We start from the raw sequence: 23,915 nt of genomic DNA, 5'->3' as shown, positions 1-23,915 counted from the left end.
CAACTGTTCAGCAACCAACAACACAGTGTTTCTCCCAGGTTTTTGTTGTCAGTGAGAACAATTAGTCTAGATTTTCTGCCACCACCTTTTTACTTGCTCAGTTGCAGCCCTTTAGGAGCTGGTGACTTGCTGAATTTTTCACTCTGAGGCAAGTACGTTACAGGCAGATTCTCTAGGCAAGCTAAGAGCGCTGTGGTACCACCTTTACTACAAGGACTGCTACATAATATCACATAGTATTTCCAGCACAGAAATAGGCCATTCAGCCCAGTAGGTCCATGCCATAGATTCTGCTGCATATGAGCCTCCATATGACCCTTCATCTAATCCCATCAATAAATCCTGCTATTCCTTTCTCCCTCGTGTTTATCTAGCTTCCCCTTAAATGCATCTATGCTAGTCACCTCAATTGCTCCTTGTAGCAAGTTCCACATTCTAACCACTGTCTGGGTAAACAAGTTTCTCTTGAATACTCTATTGGATTTAGTAGTGACTATCTTATATTTATGGCCTATAGTTCTGATCTGCTCCATAAGTGGAAACATCTTCTTTATGTCTACTCTATAAAACCTTTAATAAATTTCAAAACCTCTGTCAGATAACCCCTCAATTTTATCTTTTCTAGAGAAAAGTGCCCCAGCCTTTTCAATTTTTCCTGATATGTAGAAGCTTTTTGCACCTTTTCCAGTACCTTTCAATCCTTTTTATAATATGGAGTGCACAGCTGTTTATAGTACTCCAAGTGTAACCTAATGAAGGTTCTACGCATAACTTTAATATAACTTCCCTGCTTTTCAAAGTTATGCTTCTAGAAATGAACCAGTGCTTTGATTGTATTTTTTATTTGTGTATCTGAACCCAATTCCTCTGCTCCTCTACCCCAATTAGATAATTATTTTACTAGGAGTACTTGGTCTCCTTATTCTTCCTACCAAAATGTTCCACTTCGCACTTAACTTATATTGAAGTTCTTTTGCCAATTATATGTCTAGAATGTGAGTTTATTAATGTCTTCCTGTATTTTGTAGCAGTCCATCTCTGTATTAACTTGTATGATCAATTTGGTATGGTCTGCAAATTTTGAAGTTGTACTTTCAATTTCCAAGTCTAAATCATTTATGCAAATGGTAACCAACAGTGTTTCCAGCATCAATGCTTGTGGAACACCACTTCCCACTTTTTGGCACTCTGTGTAACCTTAAGAGGGTTGACCTATCAAGGGAGTTTCTCTCCACCTATGTCAGATCAGCACAGGGAGTGCCAGCTCAATACTGCCCAAACTAACAAAAAAGTAAACTTGAAACCTATTATTTTTAAATGAAGCAATGGCTTCTTCTCAGTAAGACCACTGTATTTTGATTAAAAAGGCCTGCCAAATCGAGCTTGACACTAAAGTAGTACAGATGGATCTGAGTCAGATTTTTCTGTATCCCACGATGCCTGTTCCATTCCTCTGCCACCAGCCCTTATGCCCACGAAAATTTCTACTGGTAACCCCCCAGACTGAAAGGGCTGACAAACAATCTACTGCAGTCTCTCTGCTAAAGCTGTTCTTGAATCACCAATTGAACATGGTGGAGGCAGGTTCAATTGAAGTATTCAAAAGGGAATTAGCCAGTTCTATGAAAAGGAAGAGTGCAGGGTTACGGGGAGAAGGCAGGGGAATGGAACTGAGGGAATTGCACTTTCAGGGAGCTGGTGCAGACACAATGAGCTGAATGGCCTCCTTTTGCACTGTAACGATTCTGTGAAAGCTGCAGTATAGAGGGTGAGTCAATTACAGCTGTGTGTAGTGCCACACTTAATGTTACACTGGAGCAAATATGCTGCATTTACCTTGCTCTTTAAGACAAATCAAAGTTTTCCTATTAATGTTGTTCAGCAGCATGTAGTTAATTAAGATCATATTTACTGAATTAGAAAGCCTGAATACTGTCACAGCTGTCATCAATTAAATGTATGTGTTACCAACCTGTTATCAGACTTGGAAGTCTTTGTCAGTTTTTTATTATGGTTTTGATAATTTAATGTTTTTTTAAAATTGTGAAATATTTCAGTCCATCTAACTACATTGATAGCAGACACAGTTCTCTTTTAAGTCAGTCATTCCACAGTAATGGGAAAATTCTCCAGACAGTTTATACTCTGACTGTCACAACTCACAAACAGTTTTTGCCTCAAACTGTTTTGAAGTCTGCTCTGAAAGTGGTTTCATTGCGTGTGGGCTTGAAGACAGTGTAAATCCTAAAGGTAATGGTGTAATTCTGAAAATCTGTCGACTAAAAATGCATTTTAATGAAACAAAAACAGATCCTTCCTTTCAAAGCCACTGTGAAGTATATGGTTCACTTGGATGATTTTGATGTATATACTGATATTATAAGAACGTAAGAAATAGGAGCAGGAGTAGACCATTCAGCCCCTCGAGCCTGCTGTGCCATTCAGTATAATCATGACTGATCTTTTACCTCAATGCCATTTTCCTGCCCGCTCCCCATATCCCTTAATTCCCTGTGAGATCAAAAATCTTTCAATCTCAGTCTTGAATATACTCAACTCTGGAGCACCCACACCTCTTTGGGCTAGACAAATACCAAAGATTCAAGCCTTCTGAATGAAGAAATTTCTCCTCATCTCAGTCCTAAATGATTGACTCCTTATCCTGAGACTGTGTTCTCGACTCCCCAGCCAAGGGAAACAACCTCTCAGGATCTACCTTGTCAAGCCCATTCAGAATCTTGTATGTTTCAATGAGATCACCTCTCATTCTTCTAAATTCTGGTGTGTATAGCCTAATTTACTCTACACTTTACTTTGTAACAAGCAAAATAAGAATGCACTTGCTGCTGTACTATAATAGTGGTAAAAATAGCAGCCCATTGCTGTAGTTCTTTTAAAGGGATTTTCATTGATGTTTGTTGAGTTTTGCACAGGTAGTGCTAATGGCATGTTTTAATTATCTAGCCAAGATTTGAATGAAGTTCCTTATAACTGTCTGTTCCCAACCCACAGAAAATGCTAAGCTGGATCAAACAGTGCACTATAATTGGGCAGTGCAGCTTATTTAGAGTAATCTGGAAGCATGTTAACTTGCTGCGCTACTGCATCTCATCAAGTAAAACCACATGGGTTTGCACTGGACATTTTATGTATATTGAACATAAGAACATAAGAAATAGGAGCAGGAGTATGCCATTCGGCCCCTCAAGCCTGCCCCGCCATTCAATAAGATCATGGCTGATCTGCCCCAGACCTCAACTCCTCTTTTGTGCCAGCTCCTCATAGCCCTCAACTCCCCAATATTTCAAAAATCTATCTACCTCCTCTTTAAATACTTTCAGTGATCTAGCCTCCACAACTCTTTGGAGTAGAGAATTCCAGACATTCACTACCCTCTGAGAGAAGAAATTCCTTCGCAACTCCGTTTTAAATGAGTGTCCCCTTATTCTGTAACTATGTCCCCTAGTTCGAGATTCCCCCACTAGTGGAAACATCTTCTCAACATGTATCCTATCAAGCCTCCTCTGAATCTTGTACGTTTCAACAAGATCACCCCTCATTCTTCTAAACTCTAATGAATAAAGGCCTGACCTGTTTAGCCGTTCTTGATAAGTCAACCTCTTCATCCCAGGAATCAGCCTAGTGAAGCTCTTTTGAACTGCCTCCAATGCCAGTATATCCTTTCTTTAATATTGGGACCAAAACTGTACACAGTACTCCAGGTGTGGCCTCAACAACACCCTATACAGTTGTAACAAGACTTCCCTATTTTTAAACTCCAACCCCCTAGCAATAAAGGCCAAAATTCCATTTGCCTTCTCAATTACTTGCTGCACCTGCATGCTAACTTTTTGTGTTTCATGCACAAGAACACCCACATCCCTCTGTGCTGCACTTTTTGAAGTCTGTCTACATTTAAATAATAGTCTGCTTTTTGATTGTTCCTACCAAAGTGCATGGCCTCACACTTTCCTACATTAAACTCCATCTGCCAAGTTTTTGCCCACTCACTCAACCTATCTATATCCCCTTGCAGATTCCTTATGTCCTCATCACAACATGCCTTCCCAACTATTTTTGTATCGTCAACAAATTTGGATATATTACACTCTGCCCCCTCCTCCAAGTCATTAATATAGATAGTAAATAATTGAGGCCCTAGGACTGATCCTTTTGGCACTCCACTAGTTACGTCTTTCCAACATGAAAAAGACCGATTAATTCTGACTCTCTGTCTTCTGTGAGTTAACCAATCCTCAATCCATGCTAATACATTATCCCCAATACCATGAGCTCCTATCTTGTGCAATAATCATTTATGTGGCACCTGATCGAATGCCTTCTGGAAATCCAAATACCCACTACATCTACCAGTTCCCCTTGATCAACTCTGCTTGTTACATCCTCAAAGAACTGTAGCAAATTTGTCAAACATGATTTCCCTTTCACAAAACCATGTTGACTCTGCTTGATTGCGTTAAGCTTTTCTAAATGTCCTGCTATTTCTTCCTTAATAATGAACTCTAGCATTTTCTCAACGACTGATATTAGGCTGACTGGCCTATAGTTTCCTGCTTTTTGTCTCCCTCCCTTCTTGAACAGGGGCGTCACATTAGCAGTTTTCCAATCCACTGGGCCCCTCCCAGAATCCAGTGAGTTCTGGAATATTTCGACCAATGTTTCCACTATCTCTGCAGCCACTTCCTTTAAAACCCTTGGATGTAAGCCATCAGGTCCTGGCAACTTGTCTGCCTTTAGTCCCATTAGTTTGTCAATGAGTTTCCAATTTGAGCTCGGTTGTAGTGAGAGACAGAGTAAAAAGGAGATAGTTCCTCAGAGAGAGGGAGCCAACCCATGTTGTTCTTGAGATCGTCCAAATGTTTGGGTACAAAGTGGCTTTGGCCAAGTCATTTATCAGTCTGCCCCTCGGCCATTGAATGAGGGTACTTAAATTGGAGGAGCTATGAGTAAAATATTAAATATTTATCTGGAAAGTAACTCTGCCTATAGATATTTTCACAGTGTTACCAAACTTCTTTCAAACCTCAGCCACACCACACTTATATGGATCATGGGGAATCCCCAAGTAGTAAAGTTGAAAATTACCCCCATTATCTTTGACAATAAATACAAGTAAATACAATAGGTCTCCAAACCTTTTAGAACTAACTCCAGAAGCAAAGTCCTCAACCTTTCACTTCCTTGTGACTAAGCATACATATACTAATCAGTCTGACAACCTTTCTGTCCTTCCCTCCTGTATTTCTTTCCTCTTAACTCCTATGTTCCTCTTTTTCTTTCATCTCTGCCTCTCTTGCCTTCCATTCATTACCTTTCTCACCATATTATGAGTTCAAAACAAGTACCTTACTCTGCTGTTGAACGTTTCCTCTCTGATACTTCAGGTTCACGCCCCTTGATTATGCCTTGCTTGGAGAACATCAGGAGGTGATCCAGTTCATGCTGGAGCATGGAGCACTATCTATTGCTGCAATTCAAGACATTGCTGCATCTAAAGTCCAGGCTGTGTACAAAGGTTATATGGTTCGCAAGGCCTTCCAGGAGAGAAAAAATCTTCTCATGAAGCATGAACAACTACGGAAGGATGCTGCCAAGTGAGTATTATGTCTGAAGAGTAAAAAATTAAATTTAGGCAACCAAATTCCAGTCAGTTTAAAAAATATTTCTGCACAGGGAAACTAAAGTGTATTCCTTAGGTATCGGCCCAGATTTTGATTTGAGCAGTGAGGGGGAACGGCTTCTTTCATTTTCTGTCAAATTTTCTACATATGTTCACAGATGTCAACAAATTTGCCTGATCTTAACGAGTAAATAGTGAATAAACTACACGGTATCATTACATTGCACTATTCAAGTCTGTACATCACCCAGAATGTCTTGATGGTTTATGTGGAAATCTAAGATCCTAGAAATTAGAGAGCAACAGCTACCAGTAATAACTGCTGCAGACTCGAACAGAAGAAGAGGCTGACTGTAGCGGCTGCATTTTATGAGCGCGCCGCAAATTGCGCAGATCACTCTCGTTGAGCCCCTGTGATATTTCGCATGGGGGCTCATTTAAATGAAGGGGGCAGAGCGGGTGTGCCCAATGACATAGAGGGGGCAGCTGCTCCATCCCCAGCAATGGCATCCGGTGCCACCACGCAGGCGCCCGTGCCATTTTTAAAGGGCTTCAAGCCCTGACAGCTGATGTTAAATTTTAAAGTCACAACCGCATGTCATTTAAATGGAAACATTAAAGTAGAGATCAAAGCCCCTGTTCCACACTCCCCCAATCATCAACCAATAAATTTATTTCCATCTCCCCCCACTTCGAAAAACTATTTTTGCCAGTCCCTACCTTTGAACCCCAAACTTTGTACTCTTTGCCCTTCAACCCCTTCGCACCTTCCCCTCAGCCAATTGAATCAGTTTTCTCCACTCCCCCCACCTCCCGACCTGAAGATTTCACTCCTCCCCCCTCTGCACCAGTGTCAAGCCTAGCAACTCCAAATGGAGTTCTGAAGGCATGGGAGTTCCAGCCAGCGGCCGGAATATTGGCATGGGACAGCCGCTGGGACAAAGTAGGTTAATTTGAATGATTTTAACTTAATTTTAATTCTAAAATGAAGGCACCACCGCCGAGCGGTAGGGGGTCGCACCAAGGCCTCACCGCCGCCAGTAAAATGCAGCGGGGAATTTTTAGCATCGGAGGTCACGGTGGGCCTCTCCGGAAGAATTTTCCAGGCTCCTCCAGCACGACCCCCGATGCTGGAGGGCTAGTAAAATTCAGCCCTAGAATTGGACGTGAAGTTGGGTAGCACAGATCATTAACTCAATCTTTCTTTCTTTCATGAGCTGCTGATTTCATCCTTCCTCCTGCATGTCAACCTGCTGTATTTGGAGATTTATAATGAGAAATTAGTCTTGCAATAATTAACAAATGAAAAAACTCTTATAAAAGAGTTCATACGAATGGTCTTTAAATTATTTTTTTTAGGGTCTCAGTGGTGCAGCAGATTAGTACACACTGTCCTTTAACCTCCATTGATCTGGGTGTGAATGAATTGCAAATTTATATAATGAAAACCTCTCTGCTTTGCCAATTATAAAAATCCTGCGTAAAATGACTGGACGCTGTCAACCAAATTTCTAGTCAATGCAGATGCACAACAAAAAATTGGTCATAATTCAACACAGTTTATAACTGGATTGTCAATTTCACTCAGAGACCATAGGGTACAACATGGGACAAATGGCAGGTCAACTGAAGTTGGGTTTAAAGCAAATTGCTGATGTCAGTTACTGACACAGGACTCAATTCTGGTCTTGGACTGTGCTCTTTGACATAGGAGTAAATGTTATTGAGTTCCCAAAATAGAAAAAGATTAATGTCTCCAGTACTGATATTGCTCCTCATGATGAGCCCAGATTTCACCAAAAATAACTGAATGAATTTTCCCATTTATTCTTCTGTAATTTCATTGGTTTTCATAAGTTCATAAGACACAGCAGCAGAGCACACGATTGGAAAGAAAAATCGAGTTGTGACATCAGAGGAGAGCAGGTAAGTGATTGGCTGGTAGGTGTTTTCCGTTTCACTCTTAAATAAACTAGGGAATTTCAATCGGGGTCATTATTAAAATATTAAGGAGTTATAATAAGTAACAAGTTAGTGGCTGGTGAGTACTTTCCTGGGAGGGGGAGAGCGAGCCGAGAGTTCACCGGGAAATAATGAGATCAGAGAGGGGCATAAAGAGCTACAAGCAGCACGAGAGTGGAGAGAGAGCGCTGAGGTACAGGGAGCTAGTCGGTGAGTATCTGGTGAGTATATTTTCTTACTTGCTTATTTTATTTTGTCTGCTGATTTCTATTTTTTCTCTAACATTTAAGTGTATCTAATAAGCAGAAGCTAAAATATCAGTAGTCAGGAGGTGGTTACTCGTTTGTTCATTCTATTTATAAACATTTTATTGTGTTCACTTCTAATTTTAGTGCAGTAAATAAATAATTTGAGGCATGGCAGGGCTGTTCACACCCATCAAATGCACCTCCTGTGGGGTCTCCTGGTCCCTACCCATGTCCTGGATAACTACATGTGCGGAAAGTGCAACCAAATGCAAAAACTCGAGTGCCGAATCTTGGAACTCGAGGAGCAGCTGGTGTCACTGAGGTGCATTCACGAGCATGAGAGATACGTGGATAGCACGTTTCAGGAGGTGGTCATGCTGCAGCTTAAGAGAGCGCAGGCAGAGAGAGACTGGGTGGCTGCCAGACAGAAGAAGGACAAGGCACGTAGTGCAGGAGTCCCCAGAGGGCATCCCACTTTCTAAATGGTATTCAGTTCTGAGTACGGATGGGAAAGAGGGTTCCTGTAGAGAGTGCAGTTAGAGGCATGACTATAGCACCAGGGGTAGCTCGACTGTGCAGGGAGGGAGGAGAAAAGACAGGAGAGTTCTATTGTTAGGGGAACAGACAGGCGTTTCTGTGGTTGCAGACGTGATTCCAGGATGGTATGTTGCCTCCCTGGTGCAAGGGTCATGGATATCAACGAGCAGCAACAGAGCATTTTGGGGGGGGCAAGGGTGCACAGCTAGAGGTCGTGGTCCACATTGGTACCAACAATATAGGTAGATAAAGGGATGAGGTCCTGCAGGCTGAGTTTAGGGAGTTAGGAAAAAGATTAGCAAGCGGGACCTCAAAGGTACTAATCTCTGGATTACTCCAAAGGCCACGTGCTAGTGAGGATAGAAATAGGAGAATACACCAGATGACTGCTGGAGAGATGGTGCAGGAGGGAGGGATTCAGATTTCTGGGGCATTAGGACCAGTTCTGGGGAAGGTGGGACCTGTACAAGCCAGACGGTCTACACCTGAATAGGACCGGGATGAATATCCTTAAAGGAAGCTTTGCTAAGTGCTGTTGGGGATGGTTTAAACTAGATTGGCAGGGGGATGGGAACCTGAGGGCAGTTTCAGATAGGACAAATTCAGAACAGGGAATGGAAGGCAGAAAATTAACAAGTGACTCTGAAAGACAGAAAAAGAAAAGTTAAGAAGTATACAGCACAGGAATTTGGCAGTGTTAAAAGGTATTTATTTAAATGTAAGGAGTATAGCAAATAAAGCCGATGAGCTGAGGGCACAGATAGACATATGGCAACATGATATCATTGCTATAATGGAAACTTGGCTTAAAGAGGGGCAAAAATGGCAGCTCAACATCCCTGGATATAGAGTTTTCAGGCAGGATAGAGAGGGGATAAAAAAGAAGGGGGTGTAGCATTATTGGTTAAAAAATCAATTACAGCTGTGAGGAGGGATGATATGCTAAATGAATCATCAAATGAAGCCATATAGGTTGAGCTCAAAATAAAAAAAGGGGGCAGTCACACTACTGGAAGTGTACTTTAGACCCCCAAATAGTGAGAGGGAGGTAGAAGAACAAATATGTAGACAAATTTCTCAGTGCAAAAATAAGGAGGCAATAATAGTTGGGGATTTCAACTACCCTAATATCAACTGGGATATAAACAGAATGAAGGGCACAAACTTCTTGAACTGCATTCAAGAGAACTTTTTTAGCCAGCACGTAACAAGCCCAATGAGAGGAGGCACAATTCTAGATTTAGTCTTAGAAAATGAAGCTCGGCAAGTGGATGAAGTCACAGTGGGTGACCATTTTGGAGCTAGTGACCATAATACAGTTAGATTTAGCATTATTATGAAAAAGGACAAAGATAGAACAGGAGTAAAAATTCTAAACTGGGGGAAGGCAAATTTTACGATGCTGAGAGGTGATGTGGCGAAAATGGACTGGATACAGCTACTTGAAGAAAAATCAGTGGCAAACCAGTGGGAGGCATTCAAAAGTGTGATTCTACAGGCACAGTGGAGACATGTCCCCACAAAGATAAAGGGTGGTACTCCCAAATCTAGAGCCCCCTGGTTATCTAGAAGCATATAGGGTAAGATAAAGCAGAAAAAGAAAGCTTATGACAGTCACAAAAAACTTAATACTTGAGAAAGCCTAGAGGAGTATAGAAAGTCCAGAGTGAAGTAAAAAAAAGGAAATTAGGAAAGCAAAGAGAGAACATGAAAAGATATTGGCAGGTAAAATCAAGGAAAACCCAAAGATGCTTTATCAGTACATAAAGAGCAAGAGGATAACTAAGGAAAGGGTAGGGCCTAACAAAGATGTACAAGGTAACTTATGCGTGGAGACAGAAGATGTGGGTAGTGTTCTTAATAAATTCTCTGTCTCTGTCTTCACAAAGGAGAGGGATGATGCAGACATTGAGATTAAAGAGGAGGGGTGTGAAATATTAGATACGATAAGCATAATGAGAGAGGAACTAGTAGAGGGTCTGGCATCCTTGAGAGTGGATAAATCACCAGGGCTGGATAGCTTGTATCCCAGGCTGTTAAAGAAAGCCAGGGAGGAAATAACGAATGCTCTGAGGATAATTTTCAAATCCTTACAAGATACAGGCGAGTTACCAGAGGACTGGAGGTCTGTGAACGTTGTACCATTGTTTGAAGAGGGTGCAAGGGATAGGCCAAATAATTATAGTGGTGGGCAAAATATTAGAATCAGTTCTGAGAAATAGGATGAACTGTCACTTAGAAAGGCACAGATTAATCAGGGATAATCAGCATGGATTTATTAAGGGAAGGTTGTGTCTTACTAACTTAATTGAATTTTTTGAGGAAGTAACAAGAAAGATTGGTGAGGGTAGTGCAGTGGATGTAGTCTACATGTATTTTAATAAGGCATTTGACAAGGTCCCACATGGCAGACCGGTCAGAAAAGTAAAAGCTTATGGGATAGAGGGGAATGTGGCGAGTTGGATCCAAAATTGGCTCAGTGACAGGAAACAAAGGGTAATGGTCGACGGATGTTTTTGCAAATGGAAAGCGGTTTCCAGTGGCGTTCCACAGGACTCAGTGTTCGATCCCTTACTGTTTGTGGTCTATATTAATGATTTGGACTTAAATGTGGGAGGCATGATTGGGAAATTTGCAGATGACACAAAAATTGGCCATGTAGTTGATAGTGAAGAGGATAGCTGTAGACTCCAGAATGATCTCACTGGTTTGGTTGAGTGGGCGGAAGAGTGGCAAATGGAATTCAATCTGGAGAAGTGTGAGGTAATGCATTTGGAGAGGGCAAATAAAGCAAGGGAATACACAATAAATGGGAAGATATTGAGATGAGTAGAAGAAGTGAGAGACCTTGGAGTGCATGTCCACAGGTTCCTGAAGGTGACAGGACAGGTAGATAAAATGGTGAAGAAGGCATATGGAATGCTTTCCTTTATTGGCCAAGGCTAGAATACAAAAGCAGGATGTCATGCTGGAACTGTATAAAACACTGGTTAGTCCACAGCTGGAGTAGTGCGTACAGTTCTGGTCACCACAGTATCGGAAGGACATAATTGCTTTGGAGAGAGTAATGAGGAAATTTACAAGAATGTTGCCAGGGCTTGAAAATTGCAGCTATGAGGAATTATTGGATAGGCTGGGGCTGTTTTCCCTAAAACAGAGGAGGCTAAGGGGTAACTTAATTGAGATGTACAAAATTATGAAGGGCCTAGATAGAGTAGTCAGGATGGACCTGTTTCCCCTAACGGAGAGGTCAATTACCAGGGAGCACTGATTTAAGGTGATTGGTAGAAGGATTCGAGGGAAAATGAGGAAATACGTTTTCACCCAGAGAATGGTGGGTGTCTGGAATTCACTGCCCGGAGCAATGATGGAGGCAGAAACCCTCAACTTATTTAAAAGGTACCTGGACCGGCACCTGAAGTGCTGTAACCTGGAAGGCTATGGATCAGGTGCTGGTAGGTGGGATTAGAATGGGCAGCTAGTTTTTTGAGCTGGCACAGACATAATGGGCTGAATGGCCTCTATCTGTGCCATAACTTTTCTATGGTTCTATGCTTCTATAAGAAAATGGAGCAGAAGTAGGCCATCCGGCCCTTCAAGCATGCTCTGCCATTCAATAAGATCATGGCTGATCTGACTGTGGGCTTAACTGCACTTTCCTGCCAGCCCCCCATGCCCTTGACTCCCATGTAGATCAAAAATCTGTCTAACACAGCCTTGAATATATTCAATGACCCAGCCTCCACTGCTTTCTGCGGAAGAGAATTCCAAAGATTCGCGATCCTCTGAGAGAACAAATTCCTCCTCATCTCCATCTTAAAAGGGAGACCCCTTATTTTGTAACTGTGCTCCCTAGTTCTAGATTCCCCCATGAGGGGAAACATCCTTTCAGCATCTACCCTGTCAAGCCACCTCAGAATCTTATATGTTTCAATAAGATCACCTCTCATTCTTCTAAACTCCAGAGAGTATATGCCCAACCAGCTCAACTTTTCCTCATAAGACAACGCCTTCATCCCAGGAATCAGCCTAGTGAACCTTCTTTGAACTGCTCTGGTCATAGAAGACAGAGGGTAGCAGTGGAAGGGTGCTTTTCTGAATGGAGGGCTGTGACTAGTGGTGTTCCACAGGGATCAGTGCTGGGACCTTTGCTGTTTGTATTATATATAAATGATTTGGAGGAAAATGTAGCTGGTCTGATTAGTAAGTTTGCGGACGACACAAAGGTTGGTGGAGTTGCGGACAGTGATGAGGATTGTCAGAGGATACAGCAGGATATAGATCGGTTGGAGACTTGGGCGGAGAAATGGCAGATGGTGTTTAATCGGACAAATGTGAGATAATGTATATTGGAAGATCTAATACAGGTGGGAAGTATACAGTAAATGGCCTTAGGAGTATTGACAGGCAGAGAGATCTGGGCGTACTGGTCCACAGGTCACTGAAAGTGGCAACGCAGGTGGATAAGGTAGTCAAGAAGGCATACGGCATGCTTGCCTTCATCGGTCGGGGCATAGAGTATAAAAATTGGCAAGTCATGCTGCAGCTGTACAGAACCTTAGTTAGGCCACACTTAGAATATTGCATGTAATTCTGGTCGCCACACTACCAGAAGGACGTGGAGGCTTTGGAGAGGGTACAGAAGAGGTTTACCAGGATGTTGCCTGGTCTGGAGGGCATTAGCTATGAGGAGAGGTTGGATAAACTCGGATTGTTTTCACTGGAACAACGGAGGTGGAGGGGCGGCATGATAGAGGTTTACAAAGTTATGAATGGCATGGACAGAGTGGATAGTCAGAAGCTTTTTCCCAGGTTGCAAGAGTCAGTTACTAGGGGACATAGGTTTAAGGTGTGAGGGGCAAAGTTTAGAGGAGATGTGCGAGGCAAGTTCTTTACACAGAGGGTGGTGAGTGCCTGGAACTTGCTGCTGGGGGAGGTGGTGGAAGCAGGTACGATAGCGACGTTTAAGAGGCATCTTGACAAATACATGAATAGGATGGGAATAGAGGGATACGGTCCCCAGAGGTGCAGAAGGTTTTAGTTTAGACAGGCATCAAGATCGGCGCAGGCTTGGAGGGCCGAATGGCCTGTTCCTGTGCTGTACTGTTCTTTGTTCTTTTGCTTCCAATGCAAGTATATCCCTTCTTAAGTAAGGAGACCAAAACTGTATACAGTATTCTAGGTGCGGTCTCACCAATGTTCTGTCCAGTTGTAGCAAGACTTCCCTACTTTTATACTCCATCCGCCTTGCAATAAATGTCAACATTCCATTTGCCTTCCTAATTACTTGCTGTACCTGCATGCTAACATTTTGTGATTCATGTACAAGGGCACCCAGTTCCTCTGTACTGCGGCATCCTGCAGTCTCTGTTCATTTAAATCATATTCTGCTTTTCTATTCTTCCCGCCAAAGTGGACAAGCTCACATTTTCCCACATTATACTCTATCTGCCAGATTGTTACCCACTCACTTAACCTATCTATATCCCTTTGCAGATTCTCTGTGTACTCCTCATGACTTGCTTTCCTACCTATCTTTGTATCATCAACAAATTTATCTACAATATACTCGGTCCCTTCATTCAAACCATTAATATAGATCGAAAATAGTTGAGACCCCTGCACTGATCCCTGTGGCAATCCACTGGTTACAGTTTGCCAATTTAAAAATGCCCCATTTATCCTGACTCTCTGTGCCCTGTGCGCCAATCCTCTATCCATGCTAATATATTACCCCAACCACCTAATCTTCTGTAGTAACTTTTTATGTGGCACCTTATCAAATGCCTTTTGGAAATCCAAATACGCTGTATCTACTGGTTCCCCTCTATCCACCCTGCTTATTACATCTTCAAAGAACTATAATCAGTTTGACAAACATGACTTCCCTTTCATAAAACCATGTTGACTCTGCTCAATTGTATTATAGTTTAGTTTAGAGATACAGCACTGAAACAGGCCCTTCGGCCCACCGAGTCTGTGCCGACCATCAACCACCCATTTATACTAATCCTACACTAATTCCATATTCCTACCACATCCGCACCTTCCCTATATTTCCCTACCACCTACCTATACTAGGGGCAATTTATAATGGACAATTAACCTATCAACCAGCAAGTCTTTGGCATGTGGGAGGAAACCGGAGCACTCAGAGGAAACCCACGCAGACACAGGGAGAACTTGCAAACTCCACACAGGCAGTACCAAGAATTGAACCCGGGTCGCTGGAGCTGTGAGGCTGCGGTGCTAACCACTGCGCCACTATGATTTTCTAAATGTCCTGCTGCTACTTCCTTTATAATGGATTCCATCATTTTATCAATGACAGATGTTAGGCTAATCGGCCAATGGTTTCCAGCTTTCTGTCTCCCTTCTTTCTTGAATAGAGGTGTTACATTTGTGGTTTTCCAACCCGCTGGGACCGTTCCAGAATCTAGGGAATTTTGGAATGTTACAACCAATGAATTCACTGTTTCAGCAGTCACTTCTTTTAAGACCTTCGGATGCAGACTATCAGATCCAGCCTTTAGTCCCATTAGTTTTCTCCGGTGATAGTGCTTTTAAGTTCCTCCCTTTTGCCTCTTGATTTTCTACTATTCTTGGGATGCTTTTAGTGTCTTCTACTGTGAAGACAGATACAAAATGCTTGTTCAAAGTCTCTGCCGTTTCCTTGTTTCTCATTATTACTTTCCCAGTCTCATCCTCTAAGGGACCAACACTTAGTTTAGCTACTCTTTTCCTTTTTATATACTTGGAAAAGCTTTTACTGTTTTTTTCCATTTCTTGCTGCTTTTCTCTCATGCTCTAATTTCTCCCCTTTTTTTAGTTATCCTTTGCTAGTTTCTAAAATTTTTCCAATCTTCTGGCCTACCACTGATGTTCTCAGCATTATACGCCTTTTCTTTCAGTTTGATACCATCCTTAACTTCCTTAGTTAGCCCCAGATGGTTCATCTGTCTCATAGAGTCTTTCTTTCTCCGTGGAATATATCTTTGTTGAGAGTTATGAAATATCTCCTTAAATGTCTGCCACTGCTTCTCTACTACCTTACCTTTTAACCTATTTTCCCAGTCTACTTTAACCAATTCTCTCTTCATTCCCTTGTAATTGCCTTTATTTAAGTTTAAGACACTGGTTTCAGACCCAAGTTTCACACCTTCGATCTGAATGTGAAATTCTGTCATGTTATATTCACTTTTGTCTGGAGGATTCTTTACAAGAGTTCATTAAATAATCCTCTCTCCTAACACATTACCATATCTAAAACAGTCTGCTCCCTGGTTGGTTCCAGAATGTATTGTTCTAAGAAACTGTCCCAACTACACTGTATGAACTCATCCTCGAGGCTACCTTTGCCAAATTAATTTGTCCAATCGATATGAAGATTAAAATCATCCACATTATTGCAGTATCTTTCATACAAGCACCCATTGGGCTGGATTTTGTTCCCAGCCCAACGTCGGATTCCATGGCGGGCACGGGCGTCGGAGAATTGGAGTGGCAGCAGCCGCCACGGAACCTGACACCGGGATTGCCGGGCCCGATCTTCCCAGCGGTGGGGAAGCTCCATGGTGGCCCCTCTGCCACTCTGCAACGGGATCCGAGTTAGCATATGTAAATTACATCTTAGCATGATTTAAAATGCAAACCACAGCAATCTTACCTTCAGTTCCCAATCTTCAGCATGACATGCAACACTCATGCGCCTTCATAGAGAGATACAGCACTGAAACAGGCCCTTCGGCTGACCATCAACCACCCATTTATACCAATTTTACATTAATCCCATTTTTCCCTCTCACAGCCCCACCTTCCCTCAATTCTCCTACCACCTTCCTACACTAGGGGCAATTTTTACAATGGCTAATTTTATCTATCAACCCACAAGTCTTTGGCATGTGGAAGGAAACCAGAGCACCCAGAGGAAACCCACACAGTCCTAGGGAGGACTTACAACCTCCACACAGACAATACCCAGAACCAAACCTGGGTCGCTGGAGCTGTGAGGCTGTGGTGCTAGCCACTGTGCCACCTTCTGGGGAAAGCTAGCACCACCGAGCTGGAGAAGGGGTGAACTCTGCACTCTGTTGGGTTTAGGGGAGGAAGGGGTGAACTGTACATTATGGTATGCTGTTTGCTGAGCTGGCAGCCTTTTAAAAATGGTGCCAGTACTTGCTCCTTCAACAGGTGATGCCATGAACGGTGTTGCCGAGGCCACCTCTGCCATGTGACAGGGTGGGGGAGGCAGCGGCAGCCGCCATGTCATCGCAGCGGCGACACAGGTCCCATGGGGACTGCCTTGTTCTGTGCCTGCTGCCACTGCTGGCGGCAGGACTACAAAATCCAGTCCATTATTTCTTGATTTATCCTCTGTCCTACATTGTAGCTACTGTTGGGGGGGGCCTATAAACCACTTCCAGTGACTTCTTTCCTTTGCTATTCCTTACCTCCACCCAAACTGATTTTATATCTTGATCTTCCAAGCCAAGATAATTTCTCACAACTGTACTGATCTTATCCTTTATTATCAAAGCTGCCCCAACTCCTTTTGCTTTCTTCCTATCTTTCCGAAATGTCAAATATCCTTGAATATTCAGTTCCCAGCTTTAGTCACTTTGCAACCCGTCTCTGTAATGGTTATCATATCATACTCATTTATTTCTATTTGCACCATCAATTCATTCATCTTGTTAAGAATACTGCGTGCATTCAGATAAAGAGCCTTTAATTCTGTCTTTTTACCATTTTTCCCTCCTCTGGCCTTCTTTGCTGGTGCACCCTTATGTTTGTACACTCTGTCCCTTCCTGTCACACTCTGGTTATCATTACCCATATCACTACTCTGCACTATTACCTTGTCCTTTCTCTTTAACCTTCCAAATCTCCCTTCACATGAACCCTTCCCCACACCCCCACACCCCCCACCCCAAGCACTATTTGGTTTAAAGCCCTCTCTACAGCCCTTGTTATATGATTTGCCAGGATACTGGTCCCAGCGTAGTTCCAGTGAAGGCCATTCCAACAGAACAACTCCCTCTTTCCCCAGTACTGGTGCCAGTGTCCCATGAATTGAAACCCATTTCTCCCACACCAATCTTTGAACCACGTATTCAACTCTGTGATCTTATTTATCCTATCCCAATTTGCTCGTGGCTCACCTAGAATCCAGAGATTATTACCTTTGCGGTTTTGCTTTTTAATTTTGCCCCTATGTGCACATACTCCCTCAGCAGAATCTCTTTCTTAGTCCTACCTATGTCATTTTTGCCCACATGGACCACGACAATTGGATCCTTGCTATGGAGGGAGTGCAGCAAAGGTTTACCAGACTGATTCCTGGGATGGCAGGACTGACGTATGTGGAGAGATTGAGTAGGTTAGGATTATATTCGCTGGAGGTCAGAAGAGTGAGGGAGGATCTCATAGAAACCTATAAAATTCTAACAGGACTTGACAGGGTAGATGTAGGAAGGATGATCCCGATGGTGGGGGAGTTCAGAAGCAGGGATCATAGTCTAAGGATACGGGGTAAACCTTTCAGGACTGAGATGAGGAGAAATTTCTTCACCCAGCGAGTGGTGAGCCTGTGGAATTTGCTACCACAGAAAGTAGCTGAGGCCAAAACATTGTATGTTTTCAAGAAGGAGTTAGATATAGCTTTTGGGTCTAAAGGGATCAAAGGGTATGGGGAGAAAGTGGGAACAGGTTACTGAGTTGGATGATCAGCCATGATCATAATGAATGGTGGAGCAGGCTCAAAAGGCCGAATGGTCTACTCCTGCTCCTATTTTCTATGTTTCTATCCTTCCCCTCCCACTCCAAGTTCCTCTCCAGCCCCAGGGCAATGTCCTTAACCCTGGCACCAGGCAGGCAACACAGCCTTCGGGACACACATTCTTTATTGCAGAGAGCAGTATCTATTCTCCTGACTATACTGTCCCCTACTACAACTATATTTCTTTTTACTCCTCTCACTTGAATGGTCCCCTGCATCATGGTGTTGTGGTCAGTTTGCTCATCCTCCCTGCAATCTCTGCTCTTGTTCACAGAAGCAAAAACATTGAACCTGTTGGGCAAGTGCAAGGCTGAGGCTCCTCCATTGCTACCTTCCGGATCCCCATACCTACCTCAGTATATGACTTTCTTCTTTGATTCATTTTTATTATCTTGATCATGCATTATTTTGGAATATTCTAAGAGCGAAGTCCAAAGTACGGAAAGTCCTCATCAGAGAACTCCTCTTTGCTGACGATGCTGCTTTAACATCTCACACTGAAGAATGCCTGCAGAGTCTCATCGACAGGTTTGCGTCTGCCTGCAATGAATTTGGCCTAACCATCAGCCTCAAGAAAACGAACATCATGGGGCAGGATGTCAGAAATGCTCCATCCATCAATATTGGCGACCACGCTCTGGAAGTGGTTCAAGAGTTCACCTACCTAGGCTCAACTATCACCAGTAACCTGTCTCTAGATGCAGAAATCAACAAGCGCATGGGTAAGGCTTCCACTGCTATGTCCAGACTGGCCAAGAGAGTGTGGGAAAATGGCGCACTGACACGGAACACAAAAGTCCGAGTGTATCAGGCCTGTGTCCTCAGTACCTTGCTCTACGGCAGCGAGGCCTGGACAACGTATGCCAGCCAAGAGCGACGTCTCAATTCATTCCATCTTCGCTGCCTTCGGAGAATACTTGGCATCAGGTGGCAGGACTATATCTCCAACACAGAAGTCCTTGAAGCGGCCAACACCCCCAGCTTATACACACTACTGAGTCAGCGGCGCTTGAGATGGCTTGGCCATGTGAGCCGCATGGAAGATGGCAGGATCCCCAAAGACACATTGTACAGCGAGCTCGCCACTGGTATCAGACCCACTGGCCGTCCATGTCTCCGTTATAAAGACGTCTGCAAACGTGACATGAAATCGTGTGACATTGATCACAAGTCGTGGGAGTCAGTTGCCAGCATTCGCCAGAGCTGGCGGGCAGCCATAAAGACAGGGCTAAATTGTGGCGAGTCGAAGAGACTTAGTAGTTGGCAGGAAAAAAGACAGAGGCGCAAGGGGAGAGCCAACTGTGCAACAGCCCCAACAAACAAATTTCTCTGCAGCACCTGTGGAAGAGCCTGTCACTCCAGAATTGGCCTTTATAGCCACTCCAGGCGCTGCTTCACAAACCACTGACCACCTCCAGGCGCGTATCCATTGTCTCTCGAGATAAGGAGGCCCAAAAGAAAAAAAAAAGAAAGAATTTTGGAAATGTATTCTAAGGATCAACATCTAAAACTTTTTAAATGTTTTTTTCTTCTGCCATGCAATTTTATTTTCCCAGTTTTCAGGTACAAATCATAGCTGCAGAGTCTTGGTCTGTAGGAGGTGGTGAACTGGACAGACATCCTGTCTTATTTTATTACTCGATCTCTTCAAATGGCTTCAGCTCAGATCAAGTGGGTTTTCCATGTTGCAAATATGCATCCTCAACCTATTGCACAGCACAGTTGGAGCCATTATCTTTAATTGTTTCATTCTTTGTTTTCCCCCAAAACACTAGTTTGAGATCATTTGTAATTTTCTTTGGGTGGGATGGAGGGGGCAAAATATTTGGCTATGGTCAAAGTTTCTATTTGTATCTGCCTAATATTATCTGCAATACAGAGCCTCTCTGAGCAACTGAATTTACTCTGAAATGGACTAAGGGCATCTCTTGTTTTGGTCAAATGTTCTGAGGAAGTAGATTTTCAAAGAATTTGCAATCAAAGGATTATACATTGTAATTCTTTGCTGTGGTTTAGCTTAGACAATGCAGCATTCTATGTAGACATTAGTTATGGTTAATTATCTTTCATAACTATCTTTAGCTCATGCTGGCATGAAGTAAAGATAATAAATGGCCTTGTTATTTATGTATCTTTGTAAGAGGTACCCATTTAGCTCTAGACTTCATGTTCCTTTCCTGTCACGATTGAAGACTCATTTGTAAGCAGTAGAGATTGATTTTATTGATAGACGAGAAGAGAAAAGCGTTTGAATCTATTCCCCATATCACTGTGAAGGAAGAATTACAATCTGTTTGTACCACGTCAATGGTTATATTTAACTGTAGACATTCTGATCAGAGCCGCAGGGATTACTGGTAGGCATCACCTGCCAGACACCCAGGGTTAAGATCAATTAACTAGATTCAAGACACCAGGTATAATCAGTACTCTCTATGGAACATATACAACAAGATAGCAATGACAGATAAAGTTTGGAGTCTACCATGACAGATATCACTGAACAGACATCAGCTGTCATTGGCATGGATCTTGGGAAATGATGATGACACATTACATAAGTAGCTTGTCATTTGCTGTGGTTTGTGCTAATATGGTGACAGTCGCAGTACCGTGTATTAACATTAATCAATCATTTGCCAGCAGAATAGAATTCTACATAATATGACATTTAATGTCTCAGTATTCTATTGATAAATTGCAAGTAATAGCACAGAGTACAACGAAAGGCAACTGCAAAATTATTAAAGTATAGTGTTGTGTATGTTATTTTTTAATGCATTGTCACACAGATGCCTTTGATACTAATGCTGCACAGAGTGCTGCATGGTATATAGTGTACCACAAACCAAGCTGGCAGGTTTGTAGATTTAATGCAGCATTAATGATGCATAACTGTTTTCTGTTTCGGTTTTGTCCTGTTGGTTTTCTTTTCATAAGTCTGCTTTTATGCAAGGCCACAAAGTCAAATATTTGTAGTGTTTTTATTTAGTTAAATTTGTATCACCAGTGGTGTAACAATTGCAGTACTCTATGCAAGAACTTAGTCAGACGGTGAAGGATAGAATCGAAGCCATGTCTTTATACACTTACAAGCTTTTATTTACAGATACACATTACATATCACGCACCTCCAATCCAACATCACTGTTTCAGCCTGCCTATATACTTCTTTTGAAGGACCAAATCAGACAAAGGGACAAGATAACCTTAATGAATTGGCACGTGCCAAAAGGTAACAAAAACACTAACTATAAAAGGAAACTTAACTAAATATGAGCACAGGTGAGTCCCCAATTAATTCCCACCACCTGATAAAAATTAAACACCCAATTGATATGTAATGAACACTCCATGCATTTAGTTTCATAGACTGACTGATTTTAATTTGAAACTGATCCACTTTCCAAATATTGCATTGACTTTTTTGGATGATAATTATATTTTTATACCAGAGATCCATATGTTGTTCATGAGTTATGCAAATAATCAAGTTGTTTCTCTGGTTTCTGACTCCATGATTGTCAGGATTCTCTGCAGAGTGCGGTGCACAGTCAGTATTCACTCTGTCGAGGATATGCACAGTTAACCTCTTTCATCGTCACCGACTGCACAGGCAGTTATAACCTATGTTTCTACCTACTTTGTGAAATTTGTTTTAATTGTTTGGGCAATACTCATGGCCTAGTCCCTAATCCCCTCCCCTAACCCTAAAGATTCAGTGAATAAGCACAATGTACAGTGACTCTTGAGCCATGCAGACTTTCATAATTTCCAGGTTTCATCCCTGTTCTGTGGTGTTTCAGGTGATTTCAGCTGGGGTAGCAATAAGGATACAATGGAGGGAGTTTTAACCAAAAAAAGGGCAGCTTTAGGTTGGGTGGGGATTAAGGTCTTAAAATTCAGATTCCCACCTCCAACTCGCCCACTTCTAGTTTTAACTGAGGTGGGAAGGTGGGTGAGTGACCAAGGAGGACTGTTGGTGCCTTAAATATGATAATGAGGTTGCAAGCCTCATTGTTATTCTACATTTCAACTTTAACTGTGGTCAGCTGGGTTTCCCAAGCCTTGGGAAACCCAGCAACTGCAACCAGCTGAGAACTTGCTAGATCCAAGAGCTGATTGCTTTTACACCTACCTGCTGGATCCAGAGTGCCTGTCTGGGCAACCCCCGCGATTGGTCAACCCCTGCCCCAGACCTTCCCCGTGAGGCCTCCAGTTCCCCCACCCCGCCCCAGGCCTCCAACCTTCAACTCCCCACCCCCGCGCGGCCTCTAATTTCCCCTCGGTCCAACCCCAGGCCTCTGATTTCCACCCACAGACCTCCTCCCCACCTGACCAGGCCTCTGATTACCACACCCATGCCTCCAACTTGCCCCCCCACCCCCGCACCGAGACTAGCAACCTCTTCTCCTACCCTTGAACCCCAGAACTGGCAGCCACTCCAGACTTGCTTTATTTCTGTCTCCCAATTAACCCACTCCCACACGCGGATCAACTGCCTCGCAGCCCACCCCCTTCCAGGATTGATCAGGCCTGTCAGTCAGGCTGGTTTCTGGGCAGGGAGCAAATTGGTTATGTCACATGCACACCATGGAGTTAAAAATCCACAGTGTGCATGGGAAATCCTGACTTTCATGGGTTCCTGACACCTTTCCGACTCCCCTGCTCCCAGCCGATCAGGTAAATAAAAATCCAGGCCAATAGTTAATAACTGTGTACATGGGCTGGAATGGTCAACAATGAGCTGGTATTCCTGCTCCTGGTTGCTATACTAGAGGCCATGCTTGGAAGTGAGAAGGTGTAGACCTTGGCCAAGGACTTAATTGGAGTTCATGGCAATCCCTAACTTCCCCATCTTCCAGTCAAACAGCTTGCCAACACTGTCTACCTCACACATGAAGAATGGCAACTTGAGTGAGGTACTTGTGTTTGCTCCCTGTTAGGGGTAGCAAAAATTAAATGGGGATCTTGTCATCAAGTTTCTAGCCCATCCTTTCAGATACTGGCAATGAAGGCATTTGTGGGAGCCACCCACTTATGTCTGCAACAGACATGCAGGATTCAGTAACCCTCAACAATAAAATTGTTTTAATATAAAATTATAGAGCTGATTACCCATGTAGGTGCTCCTGGTGTGGGAACAGTGCTTGTTGGGAAATCACAGGCCTGCAGATCTTCATTTTCCTTTCAACTAATGGATGGAGATCTGACTGTGGACCGATGATTTTCTGACCAGTGCTTCCTGAGAACACCTGAATCAGAAACAATGGGTAAGCGCCTGGAGGTGGTCAGTGGTTTGTGAAGCAGCTCCTGGAGTGGCTATAAAGGCCAATTCTAGAGAGACAGACTCTTCCACAGGCGCTGCAGATAAAATTGTCGGGGCTGTTACACAGTTGGCTCTCTCCTTGCACTTCTGTCTTTTTTCCTGCCAACAGCTAAGTCTCGTCGACTCGCCACTCTTTAGCCCCGCCTTTATGGCTGTTCGCCAGCTCTGGCGATCACTGGCGACTGACTCCGACGACTTGTGGTCAATGTCACAAGATTACATGTCGTGTTTGCAGACGTCTTTAAAGTGGAGACATGGACGGCCAGTGGGTCTGATACCAGTGATGAGCTCGCTGAACAATGTGTCCTTGGGGATCCTGCCATCTTCCATGCGGCTCACATGGCCAAGCCATCTCAAGCGCCGCTGGCTCAGTAGGGTGTATCTGCTGGGGATGTTGGTCGCCTCGAGGACTTCTGCGTT

At 43.2% G+C, this 23,915-nt stretch overlaps 1 protein-coding gene across 3 annotated transcripts in view; it reads left to right on the top strand.

The window, feature by feature from the left end:
- Nucleotides 1-23,915, top strand: part of invs (inversin) — a 500,621-nt gene that overhangs the window by 311,168 nt on the left and 165,538 nt on the right. For all 3 annotated transcript variants that reach the window (XR_010968749.1, XM_068010370.1, XM_068010383.1), the window contains exon 13: nt 5,406-5,615. Coding sequence is in view for 2 of the 3 variants with exons in the window: in XM_068010370.1 (XP_067866471.1) it covers nt 5,406-5,615 (210 nt within the window). In the remaining variant the exon portion in view is untranslated. The remainder of the gene's footprint in view (nt 1-5,405; nt 5,616-23,915) is intronic.

Source organism: Heterodontus francisci, chromosome 2 (assembly GCF_036365525.1).
Source record: "Heterodontus francisci isolate sHetFra1 chromosome 2, sHetFra1.hap1, whole genome shotgun sequence".
Taxonomy (NCBI): Eukaryota; Metazoa; Chordata; class Chondrichthyes; order Heterodontiformes; family Heterodontidae; genus Heterodontus; species Heterodontus francisci.
The sequence above is the reverse complement of the archived record's forward strand: the minus strand, read 5'-3'. Positions and strand labels throughout refer to the sequence as shown.